Source organism: Tiliqua scincoides, chromosome 4 (genome assembly GCF_035046505.1).
Source record: "Tiliqua scincoides isolate rTilSci1 chromosome 4, rTilSci1.hap2, whole genome shotgun sequence".
NCBI lineage: Eukaryota > Metazoa > Chordata > Lepidosauria > Squamata > Scincidae > Tiliqua > Tiliqua scincoides.
The window spans coordinates 166947100-166973226 of record NC_089824.1 but is presented as its reverse complement, the minus strand read 5'-3'; the positions used below and the strand labels follow the sequence as shown (position 1 = coordinate 166973226).

The window sequence follows — 26127 nt, the reverse complement described above, 5'->3', positions numbered from 1 at the left end:
AAACAGTCACTGCTAAAGTGAGTAGTCTCATTGCGGGACTGCTCCCCTTACTTGGGGGAAGGGGATGAACATCCCCTTCTCCCGAGAAGCCTCCTGCGGTAGCAGGGAGGTGCTGGATCTGGAGGGAGCCCTCCGTGGAGCCGCCAGGTCCCACAGCTGTGGCAGCTCAGGATTGGGCTACTCATGTTTTACTCCTATTGAGAGCCTGCCCACATGCACAAAGAGGAAGAGGGCTGGGTCTCGTCCCCTTTCAAAAGGTCCGTTGTGGCTGCCAGACCCCGCCCCCTTCACCTCCCCCTTGGGGAGGGACTGAACTCTCGTGTCCCGGCCAGGCAAAACAAACTCCGAACACCTCTTTAATTGGGTGTTCCGGATTGCCACGTCAGATACGGTGGCAGAGAGGAAAATTACAGGCAGCCAAAATGCCAGCAAGTTGAAACAGTCACAAGTAACACAAAGTGTACATTATATGCTCCAGTTCTTAACTAAACTATGTTTGAAGATGAAATTTTGACAGACTAGTGAACATTTCACCCTTGAAATGAACCGAAGAAACAACTGAATCAATATCTAGTGCTGACAAATGCACAAAAGCAGTATTTACTTCTGTGTACAGTGGAATTTGCTAGAGACACTCCTTTGGCAGGATTTCAATGTTTTCCCAAAGCAAGGTGATTGAGCTCTCGTCTCCCTTTCTGCCTACTGCCAGGAATGGGCTGGACTTTCTCTCGACTGATACATGATCATTAATTCTAGACACCAAATAAAGGTGGGCCCATCAAAAGCTATAAAATAATGGAATTACAGACATCGGAGCAATTGGAGCAGCTTCTGCTGAAGAAGAAGGATGAAGCACCTAGCTGTTCTCTTTGCAGCTGTTGCACTCACTGAGTGTATCACCAAGTAAGTCATCGATTTGCTGCAGCTATTTTCTTCCCTAACTTTTCTGATTAACTAACCAAGTTCCCACCCAGACACCTTGAATTGTTGGATTGTTGCTGGCCATGAAAACCTTTTGACGTACATAAAAGAGAGTGACTTAGCTTGCAATCCTAGCCATACGTACCTGGGAGTAAGCTCCATTGTCTATAATGGTACTTACTTCTGAGTAGGCATGCAAAGGATTGGGTTCTTAGACTGCAATACTATGCACCCTTACCTGGAAGTAAGCCTCATTGAACAGGATGAGACTTACTTCTGAGTAGACATGCATAGGATTGGGCTCTTCAAAGGTAAACATATGTTTAAACAGAGTGGCTAGTTTCTAACACTGGCAAGGTCAGTGTTGAAGTCATATTCAATAGCTCAGTAACTGCATGAAGTTCAGCACCTGTCGCTTATCCTTTCACAAGTTTCTCCCTGCACAGCAATTGAAGAAAAGGATACAATCAGGTACTTCTTTGCCATCCAGCTGGAAAAGGCATAACAGGTCGGTTTAAGGCAGCGGTGGACAGAAAGGAGATCAGAAACTCTTAGTAGATCTCTGGGTAATTTTGAAGTAGATCAGCAAGGGATGCCAATTCCCAGTTGTTAGCAACAACAATTGTATAGCCACAACGAAAGGCCTTCCCCCTCCCCTTCTAAATTAGGCTGCTGAAACGAAGAAAGCTTGAGGGAAACCCAAGAACATATTTTGTGCAAAAAACCCGTCAATTCCATTCTGGTGCTGAAAGCAAATCTGTGGACTGCACACGTTCTCTGGGGCACATTGTTCTACATGTCTGCCTGTTCTGCCTCACCCAACCCTCTTGCCAAGCCCCTATTTTGTACCTGATCCTGATTGATGCATCTTAGGGATCTGGTGAAAAGCAAAGAAGTTCCCATGAATGAGATGCCTGCCCAGCTCTAGGCATCTGTCACACTAATGAAGACAAAAAGTCGCCTTAAAAATGTCAATCATTTGGTGTCGGTCAAATACATTCGTGTACAGTTGTTTTCTTTTTTACATTAGCATTTCTACGAGTTAGAGCAGATCAGTGCATTTTCCTCTTTGCTGCAATCCTGTCATCTATCAGAGCCATTCAAGTCCCATTGACATCAATGGAATTTACATTATGAGTGAGTAAATATGTGCAGCACTGCAGCCTATACTGGTATTTCTTGATGCTGAAAAAGCATTTGATCATGCTGCATGGCTGTGGCCTTTCAGACTGCTAGCCCAATCCTATGCATGTCTACTCAGAAGCAAGTCTCATTATACTCAATGGTGCTTACTCCCAGGCAAGTGTGGATGGGATTGTAGCCTGATTCTCTTGAATACAATCCTATGCATGTTTACTCAAATGTAAGTCCCACTCTATTCAATGGGGTTCACTCCTATTAAGTGCATTTAAGATTGCAGCCTAAGAGCCTGATCCTGTGGAGGCGCGGCGCGGACCACAGTCACAAACGTGCCATAAGGCACATTTGCGGGGCTTACCGCTGGGCTCCTGCTGGACCTGGCTCAGCTCTGGCCGGCACTGAACCAGTGCGCAGTGGGCGCCTAGGTTCCGCAGCCCGGTGGTCTCCGTGACTGCCAGGCAGCGGAATCAGAGGTGGGGGCGTGGTCGGGGGCATGGGGAGGCGTTCCGGGGAAGGGTAGGCATGGCCAGGGGCATGGGGGAGGTGTGTCGGGGGCAGGGAGAGGCGGGTTCACGGAGCCAAGCTCCGTAGGATCCAGGGCACTCGGGCAGGGCTGCTCGCCCTACACAAGCGCCTTCACTTTAGCAGCGACCAAACAGTCACTGCTAAAGTGAGTAGTCTCATTGCGGGACTGCTCCCCTTACTTGGGGGAAGGGGATGAACATCCCCTTCTCCCGAGAAGCCTCCTGCGGTAGCAGGGAGGTGCTGGATCTGGAGGGAGCCCTCCGTGGAGCCGCCAGGTCCCACAGCTGTGGCAGCTCAGGATTGGGCTACTCATGTTTTACGGCCCAATCCTATTGAGAGCCTGCACCAGCAGAATGTGCATTCCATCAAAGTGCAGTGTTGCAAAAGAGTCATAAAGGCCGGAGCCTTCCTGCTGGCACCAGCTAAGTCCAGCAGTAGAGTGGGAGGAGGATGGGGGGCGGAATGGTCTGGAGGGTTGGCAACGGGGTGGGTGGGTTCAGCCCAGGAGGGGGCAGGATCACTGGGGCCGCCTTGTGCCAAATCCCGAGGCCCTTTCTGGGTCTAATCCACTGAGATGGATCAACGTGGACTTGCACCAGCGATATCATAATTCTCATAATTTCATTTCTCATTTACTAGGTTACACTTGGAGAAAGGGAAGAAACTGAGACACATTCTCAAGGAGAAAAATTTGCTGGAATCTGTTCTTCAGAACAAGCAATATGATATTGCTTCAAAATACCAGCGAACTATTTTTAAAGCCGCCCAGGTGGCTAATGAACCACTCTTGAACTTCTTAGATGTGAGTTGATATTTTTCTGTTTACCAATTTAGGGCCCAATCCTATCCAACTTTCTAGCACTGGTGCAACCACAATGCAGCCCCGAGATAAGAGAACAAACATTCCCTTACCTTGAGGAGGCCTCCTTGACTGCCTCCCTACCACAGGAAGCAGTGCATGCCCCAATGGCATGGCTGCACCAGCACTGGAAAATTGGATAGGATTGGGCCCTTATTGTGCTACTGAACAACACTTGTCAATAGTTTCCATGCTGCTCTGTTAAGACTCATCCTGATATTTCTGGTACTACTAGCGTAATGCCACAATCCAGCAAAACATAAACAGGACTAATTCCACTAAAAACAATGGAATGAAAGTCCTATTCTGTAGTGGTTATCTACACAGGCACTAGCCTTAGCCTTAGTATGTTGGCAATAAAGCAAAGCACACTTTCCACTTGCACAGAGCAAACTTGCATGGCCTTGGCGACATGCTGAGTCTGAGGCTCTGTGGCCTGTCAACAAGGCGATGTTATAGAGAATCATATCTAGGAATGTGATTGTGGTTAAGCTAGAAAGTCGGCTGGTTATAGCCAGTGTGAGTCTCAGCATCCTCTTGGAAATTTCCCTATTACGCAGACTATTGACTCATGGTTTAGTATTGTAAACAAGATCGGAGAATGGAAAACCCTAGCCTGTTGTGAATTGTATGAGAAGGAATAAAAGGCAGAGAAGGCTGAATCCCCAGAAGCTCTTCTTCTGCATCTGGCCTTCCTTCTGTATCTCGCTACTATACTTGTCTGTTGTTTTATTCATTGCTCTAATGCTTTGCTGCCTCAAGATCTAACTTTCAAACCCTCAGAGTGCTTCTGCTTTTAGCACTCTCCCATCAAGCCACAAGATATAGTCTTGTGTGTCTCCCACCAAGCACCAAGGCCCTCAAAAGCCTTGGGTGCTCCCCAGAGCAGCATCTTGCGCTGCTATATCTGGCGCCCTGGCACAGGGACTTCTAGCCCTGGAACAGGGACCCTCTGCAACTTCTAGCCCTGGCACAGGAACTTCTAGCACCCTGGCACAAAGACCCTCGCTTTCTCTTATTTCAAGCAGCCTGACTTTCTTTGTTGTCCCCCATTCACTGCTACATCTAGCACAGTGAATGGGGACCCTTTCTTGCTCTGGCTTCTGTGCAGGGAGAAACTTGTGAAAGGATAAGCGACAGGTGCTGAACTTCATGCAGTTACTGAGCTATTGAATATGACTTCAACACTGACCTTGCCAGTGTTAGAAACTAGCCACTCTGTTTAAACATAGGTTTTCCTTTGAAGAGCCCAATCCTATGCATGTCTACTCAGAAGTAAGTCTCATCCTGTTCAATGAGGCTTACTTCCACATCAAGCAGTCCTTGACTTTCGGGGTCTCGGGCTGCTCCCCAGGTGGCATTATTGCTACAGTGCAGCAGGCAGAGACTTTCTGCAGTAATCAGGTACAGTAGCCAAGTGGCCTTGATCAAGTGGCTTGTCTTCTAATTACCTGCTGTATTGGAATTGCGGAAGAACTGCCAAGGAGGTAGATGTGGTGTCAGCAGTGGCCCCTTTAAGGGTAAGGCCTGGGCATCCAGCAGAGTGTGCTGCACAGCTGCAGCCACTGGAAGGCAATAGGGCCCTCAGGGATATAAGGAGCACCTGAGGCAGGAAGGGTTTGGTGGGTGATAGAAGGAGTGCAGGTTGGAGAGGAGACTAACTTGGCTTATTAAATTGGGAATCAGACTGTGGATTGTGACTGGATTTTGATTTGGATACCCTGATGGATTGAACTGACCTACCTGGAACCTGACTTTGGACTGTAACTTGGCTTATTGGCAACTCTGATAGATTGGACTGGTTTACAAGGCCCAGTGGATTGGGATTTAGCAAAACACCTCCTAACTCATTGCTCTGACTTTCTGTTGCTCCAGTTCTAACTTTCAAACCCTCAGAGTGCTTCTGCTTTAGCACTCTCCCTCAGGCAACAAGGTGCAGTCTTGTGTGTCTCCCATCAAGCACCAAGGCCCCAAAAAGCCTTGGGTGCTCCCCAAAGCAGCATCCTGCGCTGCTATATCAGGCGCCCAGCCCGTGGGGCCAAAATTATGCCCGGCAAGGGCTAGAGCTCAATCGTCCTTTGGGACCCCAACCAATGGTAAGCATAAGTGTACTTAGGTAAGTATTAAAATAGTACAAGCCTCCGGCTACACACTTTTCTATAAAGCTGAGCACCTTGTTTCCTTTTAAGAGGTCACAGACTTAATTTACCATCCAAACTTTCACTCTGCAAGCAGAGTTGCAAAGAAAATAGAAAAAATATCAGAAACTGTGCTCCTCAGCCCAAGCCACCAGGGCAAGAGACTTAAGAGCACTCCTCTGTGTTCCTCCAGGTGCTCTTAAAAGCCCTTTTTTGTCAGCTTGTATTTCCCCCCTCTGTACCAACTTAGTAAGAAAAGAACTCCACAGTAGGCAAGCATAGGTAACACACAGCAGAACCAAACTAGACCTCTATAAGAACAACAAAAACAATGCCCTCGATATTCCGAGAGAATCACCTTTAAATGTGGTGCTTTGCAAACAGAACAAAAGGAACCATTAGACATTACCAAATAGCCTGTATTTGCAAAGGCCATGGTGCAAAAAAGCCCTCAAAAAATTAACAGCAAAAGAAACTCTTAAACTGTCCATAATCTCCCTTGTGTATTCATCCTATCAGAATAAAAACTATAATTTGCCATGTGGCACAACTCCACAGGCAATGTCCTGCCACTTACCTAGCTACCAGGTAGCCAAGTTTAGGTGAAGCAATAGCCTCTGTTTAAAGAAAAATTAGAAGCATTGCATCCATTAATTTAAGAACAATTATAAGTCAAACATTGTTCTTTTCATCAGTCCATGGAATATACCAATATTTGTCATAAGAAATTAAAAAATGGAGATTCTTGTATAATCTCCATGAAGTAAACAAACGAATTCAACCCATGGAACCACGTTAATTTGGCCTCCCAAATCCAAATTTAATTTTTATGATGTAAAATAACCCCATCTTGTGTTAATAATATGTAAATCAAGCCTTGCAGCCATTTAACTATGGAGCAAGCCCTCAATTTTAAATCAAATAGCACAGACAAATATTCCCAAGAATTATAAGCTTGTCCTAATAATATAGGCAAGTCTTAAAAAATAGGAAACTCCTCCTCATTCTGTGCCACAAAAAGTACAGATTGCACTTAAATATTCTGGCATCATTAATAGATGCCAAAAAATTCACAAAGTGTAGTAAACAAGCAGCCACCCTACCAAAAGAGTCAAATACAGCATACCAATGCTCCTGACTTTACCAGGACAGACATCACTCCAATAGTTCAAACAGCAAGACCAACCCCCCACCATAAACAGCTTCTCTATATGCTGTTAGGTGAAAAAGCATTTAACACAGCAAAACCACAAGCTTATTATCCTAACCATCAAACATACCTTGTACTTGAAATGTGGTGCCACATTCCTGGCAATCAGAAACTCCTAAATTGCATAGTTTTAACCTCTACACAGAATGCAGGATGGCCCAGTGAGTTTAAACCACCTTAAAAAGAAAGCCATTAGCAAATACCATTAGCAATTTTTCTTTTAAAGTAAGTCTAACAGTCCAACTTTGTGTTAGCCTCCTCTTTTTTGTGCTCATCAGAACAAAAACCCATAATTTGCCCTGTGGTACAATGCCACAGGCAAGCCCTCAAAAAACAATAAACTCCCCTTCATTCTGTGCCTTCTATAGGTACAGATTGCACTTAAAGATTTTGGCATCACTAATATATGCCAAAGATTCATAAATTATAGTAAATAAGCTATCACCTTAAGAAAAATCTTATAGTATGAAGCCCTTAAGGCTAACCCCTAAGTTTTAACCCCTGCACAAAATGCAGAGTAGCCCTGTGAGTTCCAGTCACTTTAAGAACCCAAAATATTGACAAAGTTGCTTTAAAGCATGTCAAACAGTCATTATAGACATGTAATGTTTTATTAAGTTTCCTTTTATGTCATAAAATGTGTTTTAAAGCCATATTAAGCCTTAGTTAGTTGTTTTTAGTTAAGTTTTATGTTTTTAAATATTAAAAGCAAACCGAAAGTCACCAGCAGTTTGTTTAATTTAGCAGTAAACCATAGTGTTCCCAAACATAGATAAGAAAGTGTAAACAACCGTGAAGGTCTTGCTGTGTTTACAATCACAGAAGAGAAGGGGGAAAAATGCTCCAACAGTTTAATTTTTCGGTTTGCAAGCCTCTTCAGAATACCACCTAAAGCAAACCATATCAGATCCCCCAGATTTTGTATAGAAAGATACCAGTCAATTTAGTTTTTTTTATAGTTTAATGTATATGTATAAATGATTAGCAAATAGTAATATTTTAAGTTAATTGTGGTGGTTTAATTACATCAGAAAGTTCAGAGTTTAAGTTCTCACAGAAAAGGCAAAAGCATGTAAGTTTTAGCAACAGTTATGTTGCCTTTTGAAGGTCAGAAGTAAGTTGTGTGATAGTTGTGAGAAATGAAGTCATGTGAGCGAAGGTAAAAGTACAATGCCACTGTTAAGAGTATGTAAATAAAAAAAATAAAGTATGTTATAATAAAAAAGTAAGAAAAAAATGTATGTGTAAGATTAAACAGAATTGTTTCCAGTAAGAAATGTATGAGTTTTAAAGAAAGAACTCCACATTGTAAAAAAAAACTTAAAATAATTAAAACAAAGGATATGATAATGATGTGTTTGTTTGTTTGATTAGATCAATATATATTTTAGAGATTTCATAGGCTTAGGAGCCTCCTTGTTTTATTAAGTAAAATATTAGATGAAGAAAAGCACCCCCCATGAAAGGCACAATAATATGTTATTGCCTTTTAGTTTATATTAAGTAAGTTTTTTAAATAAACCCTAACTAATTCATATGTCTAAAGTTTTAAATAATTGTTAGGCCCAGACCCCCATTAAGAATTTAGGGCAGGCTGTGTTATTGTGTTTGTTTTTTACAGAAATGGTGTGTTACATCAGCCAAAAAGCCAAGGCCTGAAAGAATCCAGTTTCTAATTTCCAAACTTTCAGCTGCAAGAACAAACCAAGGCCTGAAATGAAAAAAAATCCAATTTCCAATTGTAAAGCCAGCCCAGACCAGATAACCAGCGAAAAATCCAGGTGAAAGGCCTAAGTGAAAAAAAGGCCAGTCTCACTTTTATTACCATAAAAAGATATTCAAACAAAAAACCAGAAGCAATTGCTTGTCATGATGGAAGAAGGAACCAAAGAACTTTTAAACAATAACATTTGAAAATGTTATAGCACAGATTGAAAACAACCTGCACACAGCTGCAAAATCCAACAAACTATAAACTTTATCTGATTTTAGTATGTAAACAAAAAAAACTCAAAGCCATAACAACTCTGTATGCCCATGAAAACCAATTCAATGATGTGTTATTATCTTTTAAAAAGTCTATGTATGTAATAGCAAAACCTTTAAAATTAGTTTAGCCAATTGATTAAGTTTTAATGTTTTTTCTTGTTGTATTAAGTCATGCAATTTATAATCCCATAGCGCAATTTAAAAATGAAAATGGGGAGATGTAGTGGTTATCTACACAGGCGCTAGCCTTAGGCTTAGTATGTTGGCAATAAAGCAAAGCACACTTTGCACTTGCACAGAGCAAACTTGCACGGCCTTGGCGACATGCTGAGTCTGAGGCTCTGTGGCCTGTCAACAAGGCGATGTTATAGAGAATCTTATCTAGGAATGTGATTGTGGTTAAGCTAGAAAGTCGGCTGGTTATAGCCAGTGTGAGTCTCAGCATCCTCTTGGAAATTTCCCTATTACGCAGACTATTGACTCATGGTTTAGTATTGTAAACAAGATCGGAGAATGGAAAACCCCAGCCTGTTGTGAATTGTATGAGAAGGAATAAAAGGCAGAGAAGGCTGAATCCCCAGAAGCTCTTCTTCTGCATCTGGCCTTCCTTCTGCATCTCGCTACTATACTTGTTGTTTTATTCATTGCTCTAATGCTTTGCTGCCTCAAGATCTAACTTTCAAACCCTCAGAGTGCTTCTGCTTTTAGCACTCTCCCATCAAGCCACAAAATATAGTCTTGTGTGTCTGCCACCAAGCACCAAGGCCCTCAAAAGCCTTGAGTGCTCCCCAGAGCAGCATCTTGCGCTGCTACACTATTCAGTTGTATTAGATGAAACCATGACTAGTGTTTGCTGGACTGTGCCCCAAAAGTTATAAGCCCCATTGATTTCATATGCTTAACTCTTCCACTGACAGCACAATCCTATGCATGTCTGTTCAGAAGTAAGTCCCATTGTGTTCATTGGGGCTTACTACCAGGAAAGTGTGTATGGGATTTGCAGCCTGAATATAATAGGGCTTAAATATACTTAACTTTGGTTGTATCTTGACCGGAATTTCTAGCCAGCCTCCAGTGAGAGAAAGCGAACTCATGTGAAGCCTTTGAAGTACAGATTTTCCCTGCTATAATATATGGCCCTGTGCTGATGAGTGGTGGGACAGGAAAAACAAGAAGAGGCTAAGGTTAAGATGGTTCCCCCCCCCATCCTTTGCAACCACGGAGACTAGTTGATTCTGGCTCTCCATTCAGACATTTAACATTTTGACAAGGTCAAGTTATTGCAAAATGATTTTGCTCTAATGATTCCGCGTAATGAACATTTTGTTTGGGTACCCTCTCATATGGCAATAGCTGGTAGCTACCACATCAGAGCAAACCCAAGATCGCAGTTCACTGTGGTGAGGTAAATAATGCCAGATGATCTACTGCCGCAAATAGCAACTTGACGGAGAAAGAGCCGCTGAGGGTGGGCAATTTCCAGTTGAAAAATGGCACAGAGGGACAATCCCCTTCCCCATATGCTGTTGTCCCAAACAGGATTAGCGTCCCTCCCACATAAGATTTGTTTGTATCTAAGAGGAACTTCCAAAACAGTTTGTTTTTCTGAATCAGCAGACCGAATACTATGGCACAATCTACATTGGAACCCCACCACAGAAGTTCACAGTTGTATTTGACACCGGCTCATCCAATCTCTGGGTACCCTCAATCTACTGCAAGAGCACAGCATGTCGTAAGTAACCCAGTATCCTGAGATCATTCAAGTACTTCCTGCAAGGGCATGAATTGCATTCAGTTAGGCTGGAAGAGAAATGGCAAAACTAGCAGTGAAGGATACTGGGTCCATTATTTCACAGAAAATTCAGCACAACAAGCATGTGAGTGAGACCACAATCTTATCCATATTTACCTCGGTGTAAGCGCCACTAAATTCAGTAAGACTAAATGCTGAGCAAATGTGCTTAAGATTGGACTACAAGTCATGCAAAGCTTTGAGCTTTGTAAAACTCAATTCCCCTTTGAGCACAGGCTCTTTTTTTCTACTGCCACCTTTCTACCCACACCTCCACCAGGCTGCCTTGCTTAGTCTGAACCTCCTCACCACTGAACAACAGTTCATTTTAAATGCAAATCTTGATAGGAATGCTATGCAAATAGATGAGTGGACCAATTGTCTTCCCTGCAGCTGGACAGGTGAGTGGCATTTCTAAGGGGAGGCGCCTAGCATTGATTTGCTCTTCCTACGACCAGGCTTTCAACCCCAGTTTGCTGTTTCTGTATTTGCACTTCCCAGGCAGGCAGTTGCACGTGCTGTATAAGAACACAGGACACTATTGAATAGTGAGTCAGACTATTGGTCCAACATGTCAGCTCTGACCGGCAGCGGTATTCCAGCGTTCCAGGCAGAAGTTTTTCCCAGTTGTATCTGGAGATGCCGGGGATTGAACCTGGAACCTACTGCATGCCCAGCAGTTCACAATCCGAACTAAGTGATAAATATATGTTTAAATTCTCAAGGAAAGGTAAGAGCCTTAGAGCCCAATCCTTAGCTTGACACGCTGGCTTACCACTGGCACGCACTAAGGCATACCACCGGGCGAGCACCCATGCCTCTTCTCCCAAGATGCCGCCTGCAGTAGGCTGAGGCATGCAGGATGTGGCAGCAGCTGTTTTCAGTGCTGCTGAAGCTGTGCGCCACGAGAGCTCAGGACTGGACCACCCTACTCCTATTCCCTCCCTCCATGTGCACAATGAACTGCTTAGATGTATTCTTTACAGGATTACACCCACTAGGTATACCTGCAGTGGCTGTGCAGTCAGTGTGCGTACACAGAGCTTCTCCATGTGATTGTAGGGAACAGCTGCATCCTTGTATGGCACTACTCATGTGTGCTGAATGTACAGATGGCATGGGGTATGGGCCAGAAGGTTCAAACCTATCCCCCCCCCCTGTATATTCATGGTACAAGGGGGACTGAGTGTACGGTAAAGGGGTGATACAAAGTCACTAGCTTCTTGGAATATTTGCACATACGTATGTAATGGTTTATGAGTTTTCAATATCAGGGATTCGATTCATAAGAACATAAGAAGAGCCCTGCTGGATCAGGCCAAGGGCCCATCTAATTCAGCATACTATATCCCACAGTGGCCTACCACATGCCCCAGGGAGTGCACAGACAACATAATATCAGTATCCTGTTGTCACTCCCTTTCATATGGCATTTTGAGATAGCCTGCTTCTAAAACTAGGGGGGGGGCTGCATAACTCATCACAGCTTGTAACATGTGATATCCTTTTTTCTACAAATCTGTCCAATCCCCTTTTAAAGGCATCTAGGACATATATCATCACCACATTCTGTGGCAAGGAGTTCTGCAGACTGTTCATACAGGTGATTTTTTCCCCTAGTAGAATTACCATATATGCCACTTTCATCTGAATGTTTTCTGTTGCTAGACCAATGCCTACCTAAGTATTTCCCAAATGCACTATATTTTGAACTGCTGCAATTGTTTTTCAAGCTAGCAAATAATATAGTATGCTTGCTTGATGTCAAATTAAAAGCAATAAATGCTGGTTTTTTGTACTTTCAGAAAATCATCAAAGGTTTAATCCATCTCAGTCTTCCACCTACCGAAGCACACAACAAACAGTGTCCATTGACTATGGCACAGGAAGTATGGATGGAGTCTTTGGATATGATAAAGTGATGGTAAGCCAAGGTTACAAGGGTACAGGTCACGCAAAGCACACAAGCTTATCTAGGCTAGCTTTTTGTGCACTCTAGTACTTCTTAGCCTGATTGAATTGTGGGACTGTGACTTTAAAGCAGTATCACATAGCCCAGTAATGTTATTTGCTTTGTAGAGAGAGGTATATTATAATACTAAAGTTAGAATCTAACTAGTATGATACTAAAACTAAAGTAAATTCCTAAAGTATGCCTAAATTCCTAAACCTGAAATAGATTCCCATTGAGGTAAAGTCTATTGAAACTGATGGGACTTTTCTCCAAACAAACAGGTTTTTTTTTAGTGGTTGCAAATCCAAAGTAGTTCAGATTGGACAGACAGACAGATATCTGCTAAGTGGCAGTAATTGATAAAATGGAAGCTTTCAAAAGGAGTCTGGAATGAGAGTGACTCAGAAAAGAGTACAGAGGAAAAGTTATTGATCCACAAACAAAAAGCTTACTGGATTTGAAGCCACAATGCTAATGAAGGGGCAGAACAGGTGCATGCCTTGCTCTCCCTGCTGGACCCATTGACAGATGGATCTCATGCCGCATTAAAGTGGAAGCTAAACGTATGTTAACTGTACAGAATGAAACATTTTCCTTTTATATTCCTTTTTTTATTAGAATGTATCTAAGGCCTCTTCCTCTTTTGCACCATCCACCTCTTCCTTATCCAGTTCGGGGAGTGAGAGGAGGAGCAGGAGCAGTAGAGGCAAGTAGGCAGATGAAGGTTGGTTTCTCCTGCTGATCTATTGCCTGAGGCAACTATCTCAGTCAACCTCATGGATGAGCTGGTCCTAGTTGTTTCCAAATAAATCATGACTAAGCACAATTGAAATAAATGAAACAAGTTAGGCAATTCAGCATTATTTGTCTTTGTCTGATCAATGGCATCACATTCACCCACATTATCCAGGTTCAGATATTACTGTCTGGAAAGGGCCTTACAGCCCAGTCAGTTACTTGGAAATCCCATTGAGTGCAATGGGGCTTACTTTCAAGTCAATGTGCACTGACTTGTGGTCTTATTGTTATATCACCAGTGAAAGTCTGCTCTGTGCCTTGTCAGCTTGAAAAGGAACCCTTTGTCTCTCTTAGATATCCAGCTTTACCGATCCTAATCAGATGATTGCTTTGAGCACAAGTGAGCCTGGCTTCATCTTTACCTACTCTAAATTTGATGGGATCCTGGGCCTAGGTTATCCCTCCATTGCTTCTGGTGGACAAACTCCTGTCTTTGATCGCTTGGTGCACTTGGGTTTAGTGGAACAAGACCTGTTTTCCGTTTATCTCAGCCAGTAAGTAGTATTTTGCTGTATTATAATAAGTGGTGTGCAGATGGAGAGTGCATTGAAATAAAACGTACATGAGACTGCTTCACACATGCACTGCTCCCTCTCTTGAGACCTTTCGGCAAGGCCTGAAGACCCTTCTGTTTAAACAGGCCTTCTGAGTTCTTGGCCTTTTAACATCTTTTTAACATCTTTTAATATTTTTTTACAGGCCTGATTCTTTTATGACTTGCTGCTGCTCTATGCTCTTTTTACCTATTTTTTTTACTCTGCTGTTTTTTAGTATGTGTTAATATGTTTTTATTTGTTTTTTAAATTGTTTTTAATATGTTGTAAGCCGCCTTGAGTCCCTTCGGGGAGAAAGGCGGGGTAGAAATAAAGTTATTATTATTATTATTATTATTCCTGCTGCATCTTGTGATTTTATATTCTTCTAAGTCAGTGGTTCTCAAACTCTCTGGGAGACTTTGAGAGCCAGTAAGTTCTTGCGTGGGTGGGAGGGGGGAGGCAGCAGGGGTGGGGGAAGGCAGTGCCCCATCCCTGCTAGGAAGTGGAGCGCGATCGCTCTGCATCTACTTTCACTGCTGTGGGGAGTCCTGCTGCAGGTCATGCCGGGCTCCCCGCACACTCAGGAGGCTGCAGGGACTTGGGTACATGTACCCAAGCCCCTGCAGCCCCCCTGAGTGGCGCAATCCTGGGGATCGCGCTGCTACCTCCTCCCTGCCTCTAGGTTGCCCCCGCCCCTTAAGGGGGCAGGGCCCACAGGCTGGGGCATTGCGACACCCCAGTTTGAAAAACCCTGTTCTAAGTGAGTGGTTCCCAAACTGGTGAGTTGTGACCCACCAGGGGAACCAGAAATGGGCCATTTCCCCTTAAGGAGAGAGACCCAGGAATGTATCCCCGGCAGCACCACAGCAATCACGGCACTGTGGGAACCCAGGGACATTGTAATGTACCTGGGGGCATCCTGAAGCCTCCTAAAGAGTCCTAGAGGCTTGTAGCCCCCTCTGTGACCCTTCATGAGACTGCAGTGAGGTCCAATAGCAGATCGGAGCTCAGGACCCTCCAGGAGGCTGCAGGATGCCCCCAGGCATGTTACAATGACTCTGGGTCCCTGCAGCACCATGATTGCTGCAGCACAGTTGGGCCACCCCCTGGCTCCCACCATACCCCCACAACAACTTAGTGCAGTCCCAAAATCCAAGCAGGACTTTGGGAACTGCTATTCTAAGTAAAACGGCTATTGCTGCACCGGGCTTGTTCCTTACATTTGTGCAAGCCCTCTTAATCACAACCCTATCCCACTCAGTCAACATAACAAAATGACAGGACTATTTTGCAAAGTTTATTTCACTAAACTATGTTAGAGGTCACAAGGTATCTTCTCAGACTTCAAAACATTAAATAGCGATGTGAAAGAAAGATTGCAAATTGCCTGGGACTGCAACATTTTTGTTTTCTAATAATTTGGGGGAAAATTGCAACTAGTTCACTTAACCACAGAGTATCGCTCCTAAGAAACAACTCAATCATGTGAAATAGGAAGGGGAAAGTCAACGGTAATGAGCAAGTCTGGCAACGCTGATATACTGTATAGAACAAGACTAGTGACAAAACAGGCAACAGCACTTCTCTTTCAGGTATTAGTATGCCTGCCCACACAGCTTTTTAGTATTTTAGAAAACAGACACAGACACAGACACAGACACAGAGAGAGAGAGACTGTGTAGATCAAATCCTGCTAAATGAGTGCTTTGCTAACAATCTATATCTTCACATTTTAGTGGGAAAACAGGGAGCATGGTCACTTTCGGTGGAATTGATAAATCTTACTACAGTGGTTCTATTAATTGGATACCTGTCACACAGCAAGGTTACTGGCAGATTGCAATGGACAGGTAAGTAGGAATTATTAGCATTTTCCCATTGTTGAGTGACTACAATTATACTGGCATGTTTTACAAAGTAATTTTCTGCCTAGAGGTTAGCATCTAAAAAGATAGGAGACAAAGGGAAAGGAAGTGAAGGACAGAGGACACTGACACAAATACTCATATTCAGTTATATTACCTTAATTGCATAAACTGTTTCACATTTAAATGGTTCACGTGTTATGCTCCCTTCCACAATTGCAGCACTGGCTAATATCACTGAGATGATTGCTAATCAGCCCAGAATGGGAACTGGAAACAGCTTCCTAAGGACATGGCTATCAAGTGGCCACTAGCTGAGATGGTTTTAAAAGACAGAGGCTGATCAAGAGAAATAGTGCCTAGCAGATAGCACTCACATACCCCTTCCTGATAGGAAATTGGTAGATATACCTGCTGCCACCATCCCAGGTTAAGAAAACCAGGTAGTTAGGAGCCATCTGGGAAAAACTTCCCTTCCAGGAGAGCACAGAATCCAGGGGTTAATGTTAAAATCCAACTACAGTAGTGTTCAAGAGTGAGCAGGAATGCCAACTCACTGAATTGCCAATGAACATGGACTTGGCAGGCAAAGAGTAAAAATATAATAATTGTTAATATTAAAAAAAAAAATTTTAAACCCAGAAAGGAGGAATTAAAATGGAGAGGAGGAAGAGCGAAGTACAACAAGCTGATTGGCGAACAATGCTTGGATTTGGCTGGATGGTCAGCTTGATAGATCTGAATGCACTAGTAGAATTGGATGAACTAGTAATACCCAGCAGAGGGAGCCCAGAAGCAAGAGAAAAACGCACAAAACCCCAAAACATTCACCACACTGGAGTGGTTTGCAGGCTGGCTTGGAGTGGAAAGAACAAGCAAAACAAATCCCCTGCATATGTCTCGTTAGAAAGACAGTCTGTATTGCTCCCTGCATATGTTTCAGGAATGCTGGCCTCCTACACTTACTGGGGAGTCTGCCTCCTGCGAACCAGCAGCCAGTTCCAAAAGTGGCCAAAACCAACCCAAGCATCCTTGTAGATTCTGGACTAGATGAACCTTTAGTCTGATCCAGCAGGTCTCCTCTTATGCCCTTTACATACAGTACTCAACTAGGCTGTAGCCATATTGTTTTCAGTATATCAGACAGTGATTTTCAATCTTTTTTGCCTCATGGCACACTGACAAGGCACTAAAATTGTTAAGGCATGCCATCGTTTTTGGACAATTGACAAGGCACACTGCTCTGACAGCAGGGACTCGCAGCCCTACTAACAAATGATCCTCTCCCAAACTCCCGTGGCACACACTGCAGACAGTGTGCCATAGCGCAGTGGTTGAAAATGGCTGATAAAGAACAGAATGAGAGGGCTGCTGTTGCAGTATGCACTTTTTCCTGTAAGTTTCAGTGAGGTCAATGAAGACTTCCGCAGAGTAAGCATGTTCCAGATTATACTACTGGGTTGTATGTGCTGCGCTAAATGTGCTTCAGCATGTAGCAGCCGGCCTTACCTGTCTCTTACTCTTTCTTTCTGTTTCTTCTTCCCAGTTTCTTTTTTCTTTATGTTGCTAGTTCCTCCCTCCTCTCTTCCTCTTTCATGCAATCATGCACTTAGTGCTGTTCAAAATCTTTCCAGTATTAACCCTGAAAGTGAAAGTGAAAATACTTTCCTCACCTGCAGACAAATCCACCTATAGATTCCTCTCTAGGCCCCCCCCCCCCCCACCATTACCTCTCTACAGTTCAGATTTATTCACATTAACTATTCAAGTCCCCTAGAAGCATTTGAGGGCTTTTGGAAATTTTGTTTTTGATCATTTCTAATTTCTGCAAATTTCTTAGAGTTCAGCACAGGAAACCTCCATCTTCTTTCTGGGCAATCCCATATTGGCTACAATCTAATTGGTTTCAAACAGCTGAATGTGTCATTTAAGGAATTATGGTGACATCTCATTATTTGCAATTACTCAGCATTTTAGTGAATGACCAGGTGATTGCCTGCAGTGGTGGTTGCCAAGCAATTGTTGACACAGGTACCTCCCTCTTGGCTGGTCCACCTTCTGGCATAAGCAGCATCCAAAATGCCATTGGTGCTACTCCAGGAGAGTATTGGGAGGTAAGATATAATCCTTTAATTCTTTGTCATTGTCTCTACACTGCAGTTGGAAGCTAATCCTTGCCATCCTAGCATTGATACCACTACTAAACTTCAGTCAGAGCTCAAGTTTCAGATACAAACCAAGTTTACTGTAAGGTGGCTGGAATTAGATTTCATCCCAGCTTCCTGCCTGGTATAGATGCCAGCATCATGCTCTTATGCATCATGTTGCTTTATGATGCTGCCCATAGGCTTAAGGTATAGATTTTGGCACTTGTAGGGTTGTTTTAGCTCTGGATTTCCCACATCACTGCACTACAAGTCTTCCTCCAACTCTATGATCCTATGTGTGATCCTGAAGAACCATGCCACCCAAGACGCAGCACCTACTGGGAGTAAACTAGGTGCAGGATGGGTGGCAAAGGCAACAGAGGAAAAAGAAAGAGGAAGTGGCTTGGCTTGGATGAAGGAAATGGTTCTAAAGGGTCCAAACCAAGCTATTGAATGAGGTGCCATAGGTTTATTGACTTTTGTCAGCTTTCGTGCCACTGTTCTTTCCGGATGTGATGAAAAAATTATCTATGACAACACTCACTGACTGATGGCAATTTCACGGATGCAAGCAGTCAAATGACCTTCACAGTTTTCATGTGCTAAATTTGCTACAAGCCTATTGTGCAATTATATGCACTTGGTTTTTTTTGAGCATCCTTTGCAATATGCAGAGTTCTCAGACAAATCCACCATGCCCAGTGAAAGGGGCTTATATTTTGTGCTATTGCCACCCTTCAAATTCATTTTACTGACAAACCTGAATGAGTTTTTCCCCCCTCAAATAGCCTCTTTCAACCTAGGATTTAGCACTTCAGCATGACAATGCCACCACCCTCAGCATTTGAAATCTGGTCTCAGAGATCAAAGTCACTGACATTCCTGGAGAGGGACAAAGCAGTAAATTTCTTCAGGTGCCAGGATGCCCATGTAAGTGGCCCCTTCCCCTTGGCTTCCAAGCAGTGGAGGTGTCTCCTCTGCTTTGCTCTCAACTTCTCAGTTCAGAAGCTGAGAACACTTTACAGAACAGCTCAGAAGCTGAAGGGGAGTAGCCATTTTACACAGGTGGCCCAGAACCTGAAGACACTTTCGACTTTGCCCCCTTCCAGGAATGCCTGTGATCATTATCTGAATTGGCTAGACTATGGTTTTATGGATGAAGATGAGAAGCACTGCATTATTTCTTTGATATTTTCAAATCTCTGTTTATGTACCATGATGTGCTGCTCAAATCTGTTGTTGTATACTAGATGAGTGTCAGAATTAAACTCCAAAATGTTCAAGATATTTATATACTGCTTTTCAACACAAAATAGTTCACAAAATGGTTTGCATAGCAAAATAAACCAGTGAAAGGTTCCCTGTGCCCAAAGGGCTCACAGTTTTAAAAAGATGCAGAAAAAACACCATCAATAGCCACTAAAAAGATGCCATGCTGGGGTGAAGAGGTACAGTTGCTCTCATCGGTTAAGCATAAGCCACTTTAGAAGCTGCTTCTTTGCTGAGCCTGCAGGGGTAAAAATGTCGCTTAAGTAATCTGATCTTCTCTGTTGTGATTCCCCATCTGATTCCAAAACAGCATTGCTGAATTGCTGGTCCAACCCCCCAAAATGTTGAAGCTTGCTGCTTTATTTCCTTAACCAGCATCTCTTTCTTATCTCTTGCAGTATGACATTAACTGCAGCAACCTCCCCAACATGCCAGAGGTTGTTTTTGTGATCAATGGAATTCAGTATCCTCTGACCCCATCAGCCTATACAAATCAGGTACGTAATGGATCTCTTTGGCAATCTGTAAAGTGTGGTTATTCATCACAGGCAGCCCAGAACAAAATAATTTTGTGCAGATTAAAGCACAAAGTCTTTATGAACATTTAGGCTGCAAACACAGAAAAAGTGTCCATTGGTATGTGCTTGTTTTATAGGAGAAACTCTTTTTTACCCATTCCCTGTCATGATGTGAACAGCCCCATCTCTCATTTCACAGAAGATTTGTGCTACATAGAGCTCTCCTTCAAAGAATTGCACTCTGAGGTCAACCTCGGGTTTCCTTGGCTGTTCCTCAGAAGGCAGAATGTGGAACCAAACAATGTTTTTCTACTGTTAGTTCCTCTTCACAGAGATGTCACAATTTGGCCTAAATCATTCTGAAGCATAAGGGTATGAAACCAAGCTCATGATACCTACTGCCTCCCAGGATGATCCAGCTGTAAATGCAAACTTTTTGCAGTTCAGTGATTTATAACAAGTTGAAAATCATTTTGTAATTATGGAGCATTTTGCTTGTTTCTCACAATGTGCTTAGTTGTACTGATTTGGATATTAGAGTGCGGTCCTATGCAGTTTTATATAGAAGTAAGTCCCAAAGTGTTTGGTGGGACTTACTCTTGGGGAAGTGTGTATAGGATTGCAGACTTATGCCCAATCTTATCCCCTACCAGTTTACACTATGCAGCTGTGTTGCCAGGCTATGGTGGGAGGGTGACCAAACAGCCCCGGAGAGGAGATGTAAATAAAAATATTGTTCACTTACCTTCATGTAGGTTACCTAACCATCAGTGGGTCTCCACCGACCTGTGTTAGCTATTTACCTGGCATAAGTCTAAAGGCAGGCAGAACCGGCAAAATGGGGATAGGATCTTGCATGTGCTGGCCACTGAGCTCAACCTCTCACACCCTCAGACTGCTTGTTGTTCTGATCCTTCCCTGAACCACCCACAAAGCTGCCACCTTACCTGCTCCAGCACAGTGTCTGGGAGCCACTGGCACATTTGTGCCGGTGGTCCTGCAGCATACAGCAGTGGTGTGCCTTTTGTGATGCTATAGGAGGACAAATGGCAACGGATCACAAGATCTGCTGCCATAGGCCCTCCATAAGATTTGACCATTAATTAAGAATTAATGAACTCTGAATACATAATACACAATATGCATTCATTTTTATTTTTACATTCCGGTTATTTCCCGCTTTTCTTTTGTGACTTGGGGAGAAACAAACATCCTACTTCTTATGCTTTAGCATGTGAATCTTTGCATGCTTACAAAAACATGTTATTTGACTGATTCATATGAAGAATCAGCTGCATCTGATGACCCTCCTCTCCTTTTCTTTCAACTCTAGGATGATGCAGGAGATTGCACTAGTGGTTTCCAAAACATGTCTGGAGACCTCTGGATTCTAGGAGATGTGTTCATAAGAGAATACTTCAGCGTTTTTGACAGAGGAAACAACCGAGTCGGACTGGCAAAGGCAGTTTAAGGCAGCCTTGGAACAAGTGCTGAAATTGGTCATGTAATCAAGTTAATTACTCACGTTCCATACTAATATCATAGCTCTGTATTTGAGTGAATTGCAATTTGGATTATGTCCTTTGAAAAAAAATTATCTGCCCAATGTCTTTAAAGATCATTTGGCAGCATTGTTATGATCTGAACTTTACTGATTTTATATTTGTGTGCAAAGGATTATATAATAAACAGAGCAACAGCACATGCAAAGATTAAAGTTAATGTGAGTGAGGCTGGGATGCCACATTAGAACTCGGAAGGGGAAGGTAAAATTCAGCCCACTCTGGTACATCCAAATTTAAATTACAAAAAAGTTGGAAAGATTCTCTCCAAGCATTTCTTGTGATGCACTTTCATTTGTATGCCTTACAGACCTATCCCCCCCCACCTTCTGGACCAGGTAGACCAAAAATGGGTACACTATATCAAGCGGGGCGGGGGGGGGAATTCAGAGGCTTCAGCAGGAAAAGGAGATTGAAATCCCCTTATCCTTGCATAAGCCTTCTCGAATCTTCACTAGCTAATTTGCCAACACAAGACCAAGGAGAGAAAGGTGGCAGGAATCCAGCCATCACCACTGGATCCTCCTCCTTCAGCAGCCTCCCTGCCCCCGTTATACCCTCTCCCTGCTTCCCCTGCCATATTAGCTTCCTTGGTGGGTGACTGGAGCTCTGATGATGCATGTGGGAAGGTTCCAGCCTTCTAGCCACTGCCCCAGAAGTGTGCTACTCAGTATGCTACCAAAAAGTGCTTTACAGCTTTTTTCAGCAGCCAGTGCTGGCAGAATATGCATTTCACCAGTGCTTTCAGCCCAAATGGTATGGTCACCCATATAACGGTAACCAACAGCTTCGTAGGGTACTGGGTGTACTTCTTAGCAGTACTGGGTGCTTCCACATTTACTGTTTTGTCTGCAGCTGACATTCTTTGTCCACTCATTTTGCAACGTAGCCCTTGTTTTCTGAGCAATCCTTCAGCACTTTTTTAGACCTGATTTATTGTGACCTTAACAAAACTACAAATGTAACAGCAACCCTGGCCTACTTGGAAAGGCAACATAGTGCAAACATGTGCCCACATGCCCACTGATGTTTTGAGTGGAAGAAAGGGGAAGACGAGAGCAAGGCCAGCCCAAGCCCTCCTGATACCTGAGACAGCATGCTAAATGCTGTCCCTTTTTACCCTGATGTGGCAGCCTCTGCTCCTTCCACTTTCCAATGTTCTGTCTCAGTACTCTCCTCCCCCACCGCCACATTCCCTTTTCCTCTCTGTTCTCCTCTTCATTTTCAATCCAGGGTTTGGAATGAGGAGGAAGAGGCCGGCAGAGTTGGGCAACGCGCCCTATCTGCTGCCTGAGAAAAAACCACTTCAGCTGGCCTTGTGGATGGCCAGTTCTGCTCAAGAGGGCCACAGGAAGTAATCCATTTTCCATTTCAGTAACAGAAGGCATCACAGAAGCACAGTGGAAATCTCCATGATCTCTCAGCAGTCACAAGTGTCCTCTCTCAGTTGACAAAATGTCAACTAATGTGCAAATTAAAAAATGAAGAATGTGATTCAATTCCTCCACTCATGAGAAAAGCAGTCTGCAGGCAACTTTTTCACCCCAGAAGAGCTGTTTGTGCATGCATGGGAGAATGGAGTCTCAAATCAGGCAGCCTATTCACATAAACATGCATGTTTCAAGACCATTGATTCCCAAGGAATGCTGGTTTTCCTGTATTCTTTTCTTCTCACCCTGCCCCCACTTGGCAAAAAAAGAGATCTTAAAAGAAACTGGTTTGCAGCCAAATTGGATGGGGCAGAAGAGGAACTCAGTCAATATTTGTCTCACACTCAGTTTCACAAGTGCAGTAATTTTTATTTTATTTTTTAAAAAAACAAAACAGTTTCAAATTCTGTTTCATTAAAGTGTAAATGTGCAAACATGTATTTTTCAACATAAGGAAGAAATGGTGGGATTAAGGCAGTGGTTCTTAACCAGCCAAGGGAGCTGCAGAATCTTTACAAAAGGACACACAATGTATAGGATTGTAGCCTGAATGGGGAGCTGTGCCAATGACCCATTAGGTCAAGGGAGCTGCCAGTCAAAAAAGTTTGGGAACCACTGGATTAAGGAAATAAGTCACTGAAAGAGAACAACCATTTCAGGAAAGGGTTAATTAAATAATCACCCTCAAGTCTTAAAGACTCTCAATGGAGCCACTTTACACTGTACCATCCCTTCCACAACTGGACTGCTGCCACACATTGTAAGGAATAAGTCTCATTGGAAAAAAAGGGACTCCCTGCTGAGTAAATATACTTAGGGTCTACTGTAGGGCTGCAATCACAAGTCAGTAATGCACTTTGTCCAGGCTGTGTAGACAAGTATGACAGGATCACAATGGGAATATGGGATTATACTGATAGTCCAATTCTAACCAAATTCCCATGCTGCAGTGCAGTGTGGCTGGTGCAGTCTCTGCCGCTTTCAGCATGGGAATTGTGGCTGCTGGAGATCTCCTCAAAGTAAAGGGACCTTCATTCGCTGACTCTTAGATAAAGCCCCAACAGCTTCTATGGGGTTACTTGGATCTTCTGCCATCTCCATCCCCCTCCCTAACCTGACTGTGCCCAAAATGGGTATGAGAACCTGAGAGTGGAAGCACAGAAATGATTCCTTTGGCCTCTAAAGACTCAGACATGTGAATGTACCAGTACTGGTGTGACCAATAGTATCTAAATGGTTATTGTCAGTGGAGATACTGATCTCAAGACATTATTGTCAGAAAATAGCTAAGTACAGAATTAGTCAAAACCATGTGTCCTTTCCTTTAAATGTGTGAAAACCATCCACTGCTATGTTAAGAGCACACCTGCAATTCTGTACTGAGGTTACTGAAAGAGGGTGGCAACAGCAATAGGGAATGGCTTAAAACCAGGATCTTAGCTACCCACTTCTGGACTTCTGGCATGTTAAAGATCTGGAGATCAAGGAAGCAGCAGGCAAAGAAAAATTGCCTATATATGAAGAACAATAGCTCCGTGAAAAAGAGCTGAAATCTCTCCAGCTCCATTCAGTTGTATTTGGCCAGGGGAGGGTAAAACAGAACATTAATGGGGAGGTATGTCCGCTGAAGAATTGCCCTCCCATGTCATCTTCTGCTGCTCTCCTGAAGGGTTCTGCATGTTTACCTGGGAAAGGCAGAGGAGGAAAAACATTCCTTTTAATGCTTGAAACAGACCCTAAGGTAAACATACAACCAACTTACAGTATAAAAACTTGGAAGAGGGGACTCTGCCTACCTTTCACAAGAATTATATCCTCTTCCACTTTAAAAAAGCAAATGATAAACTTTCAACATTTTCCTAAAACCATGTTGTGAGAACAAAAAATTTCATGTCTGTTAAGTCATATTATAATGTCAGTGGCATAGCTAGGTCATTTAACATTTGAGGTTCATAAATTTTTGTCACCCCCCCCCCCATATGACAAAATTAATTTGTCAGGGGGTAAGGGCACCCACCAGGATGGAGAGCGAAATCGGGCACCAGTCGGAATGGGAGCCCTAGTCTACCTAGTCCAAATCCAGACAGGAGTCCAGGTCTACCTGACTAAAAGAGGGCTCCAGAGGGAGGTTGGAATGGGAGCCCAGGTCTAACCAGCAAGTAGATCTTGGCTCCAAATCTGGACAGGTCTACCCACCTGGAAGAGGTGGCTCCAGAGGGCTGTTGGAATTGGAGCCCAAGTTTACCTGGCAGGTATTAAGTCCAGACGGAAGCCCAGGTCTACCAGACCAGCAAACCTTGGCCACAGAGGCCAACCAGGAGCCCAGGTCTGTCTGCCTGCAATGCTCAAGCCCCCCAAATACAAACAATGGATCCACCCCTGGTATGTCCCCCCCCCCCCGGGGTGTCATTTTGCTAGCACCTTATTGCTTCCATGATGTGTCATAACAACTTCTCATTGGCTCTTTAAACAGTCTCATTGATCTGTTTTGAGTTAAGGAAACTGTACTTTTGCTTACAGAAGACAGTTGCAATTTTTTTCTGGTTTTTTGGCCATAACCTTTGATAGAAAAGATATTTCACTTTGATTTCTTTCACTGCATTCATGCATCAAATGGTATATAACATGATGGTATTATTCCTAACAACCGCAATTTTGGTCACTAGTGGTGTCACCCCCTCTAGGGTGGCACCCGGAGCGGACAGCCCCACCACCTACCGCTAGCTAGGCCACATAACATCATGATAACCCTTAGCATTTGTATAGCACTTTGTGTGTGCAAGTGCTTCACACATGTTATATTGATACTGTCTGTACAACAACCCTGTAAGATAACAACCCTGCAAGATAAGTCAGTATTATTATCCCCATACATCATCTGCCGAGCGAAGGCAGAGGAAAAAATAGCCACTTACTGCTCTAACAAAAATACTTTTTGGGATCACACTGGCTTCTATTTGCAAACCCTGAAAACAATACTGCTCTCTCACGTGAAGTTTCTTGTGCTCTTAGGTTGGAACATAAATGTTGGCAACCTTCAGTCTTGAAAGATTTTGGTATCGCGCTCTGAAAGGTGGTTCTGGAACAGCGTCTAGTGTGGGACGAACATAATTGAACCAGAAACAAAAGGAAGGAATCTCTGGAAATGCAGGTACAATACAATGCAGCAGACACTGCAGAAGACACACAGTGGAGAAGTCTCTCTAGCCACACAGATGACCTCCGTAATGGCCCAGCCATCTCTACAAACAGAGGGCCACAAAAATATGCACATGGATGGCATGGGTCAGATGCACTGTCTGGGCAAATATGACCCCTAAAACATGCCCTGTAGGCAGACATATCCTAAGAAAATCTGACTATTTAACCTGGCCCACAGTGGTAGGCCACTGTGAGATACAGGAAGCTGGACTAGATGGGCTCTTGGCCTGATCCAGCAGGGCTCTTCTTATGTTCTTAACTATTAGGCAC

The 26127-nt window shown here is 43.5% G+C and overlaps 2 protein-coding genes across 2 annotated transcripts in view; one reads left to right on the top strand and one right to left on the bottom strand.

The window, feature by feature from the left end:
- The first annotated feature begins 847 nt into the window (after positions 1 to 847).
- Positions 848 to 21135, top strand: LOC136648970 (embryonic pepsinogen-like). The gene is made up of 9 exons (XM_066625322.1): positions 848 to 903; positions 3226 to 3388; positions 10400 to 10517; positions 12383 to 12501; positions 13624 to 13823; positions 15602 to 15715; positions 17700 to 17844; positions 19545 to 19643; positions 20998 to 21135. The coding sequence occupies exons 1-9, from the start codon at positions 848 to 850 to the stop codon at positions 21133 to 21135; spliced, it is 1152 nt and encodes a 383-aa protein (XP_066481419.1).
- A 1890-nt stretch (positions 21136 to 23025) lies between these two features.
- LOC136649091 (adhesion G protein-coupled receptor E3-like) overlaps positions 23026 to 26127 on the bottom strand; it is a 32597-nt gene continuing 29495 nt past the window's right edge. Inside the window, exon 19 of the mRNA XM_066625507.1 lies at positions 23026 to 24341. Within this exon, the coding sequence (XP_066481604.1) occupies positions 24261 to 24341 (81 nt within the window). The 3' untranslated portion in view covers positions 23026 to 24260. The remainder of the gene's footprint in view (positions 24342 to 26127) is intronic.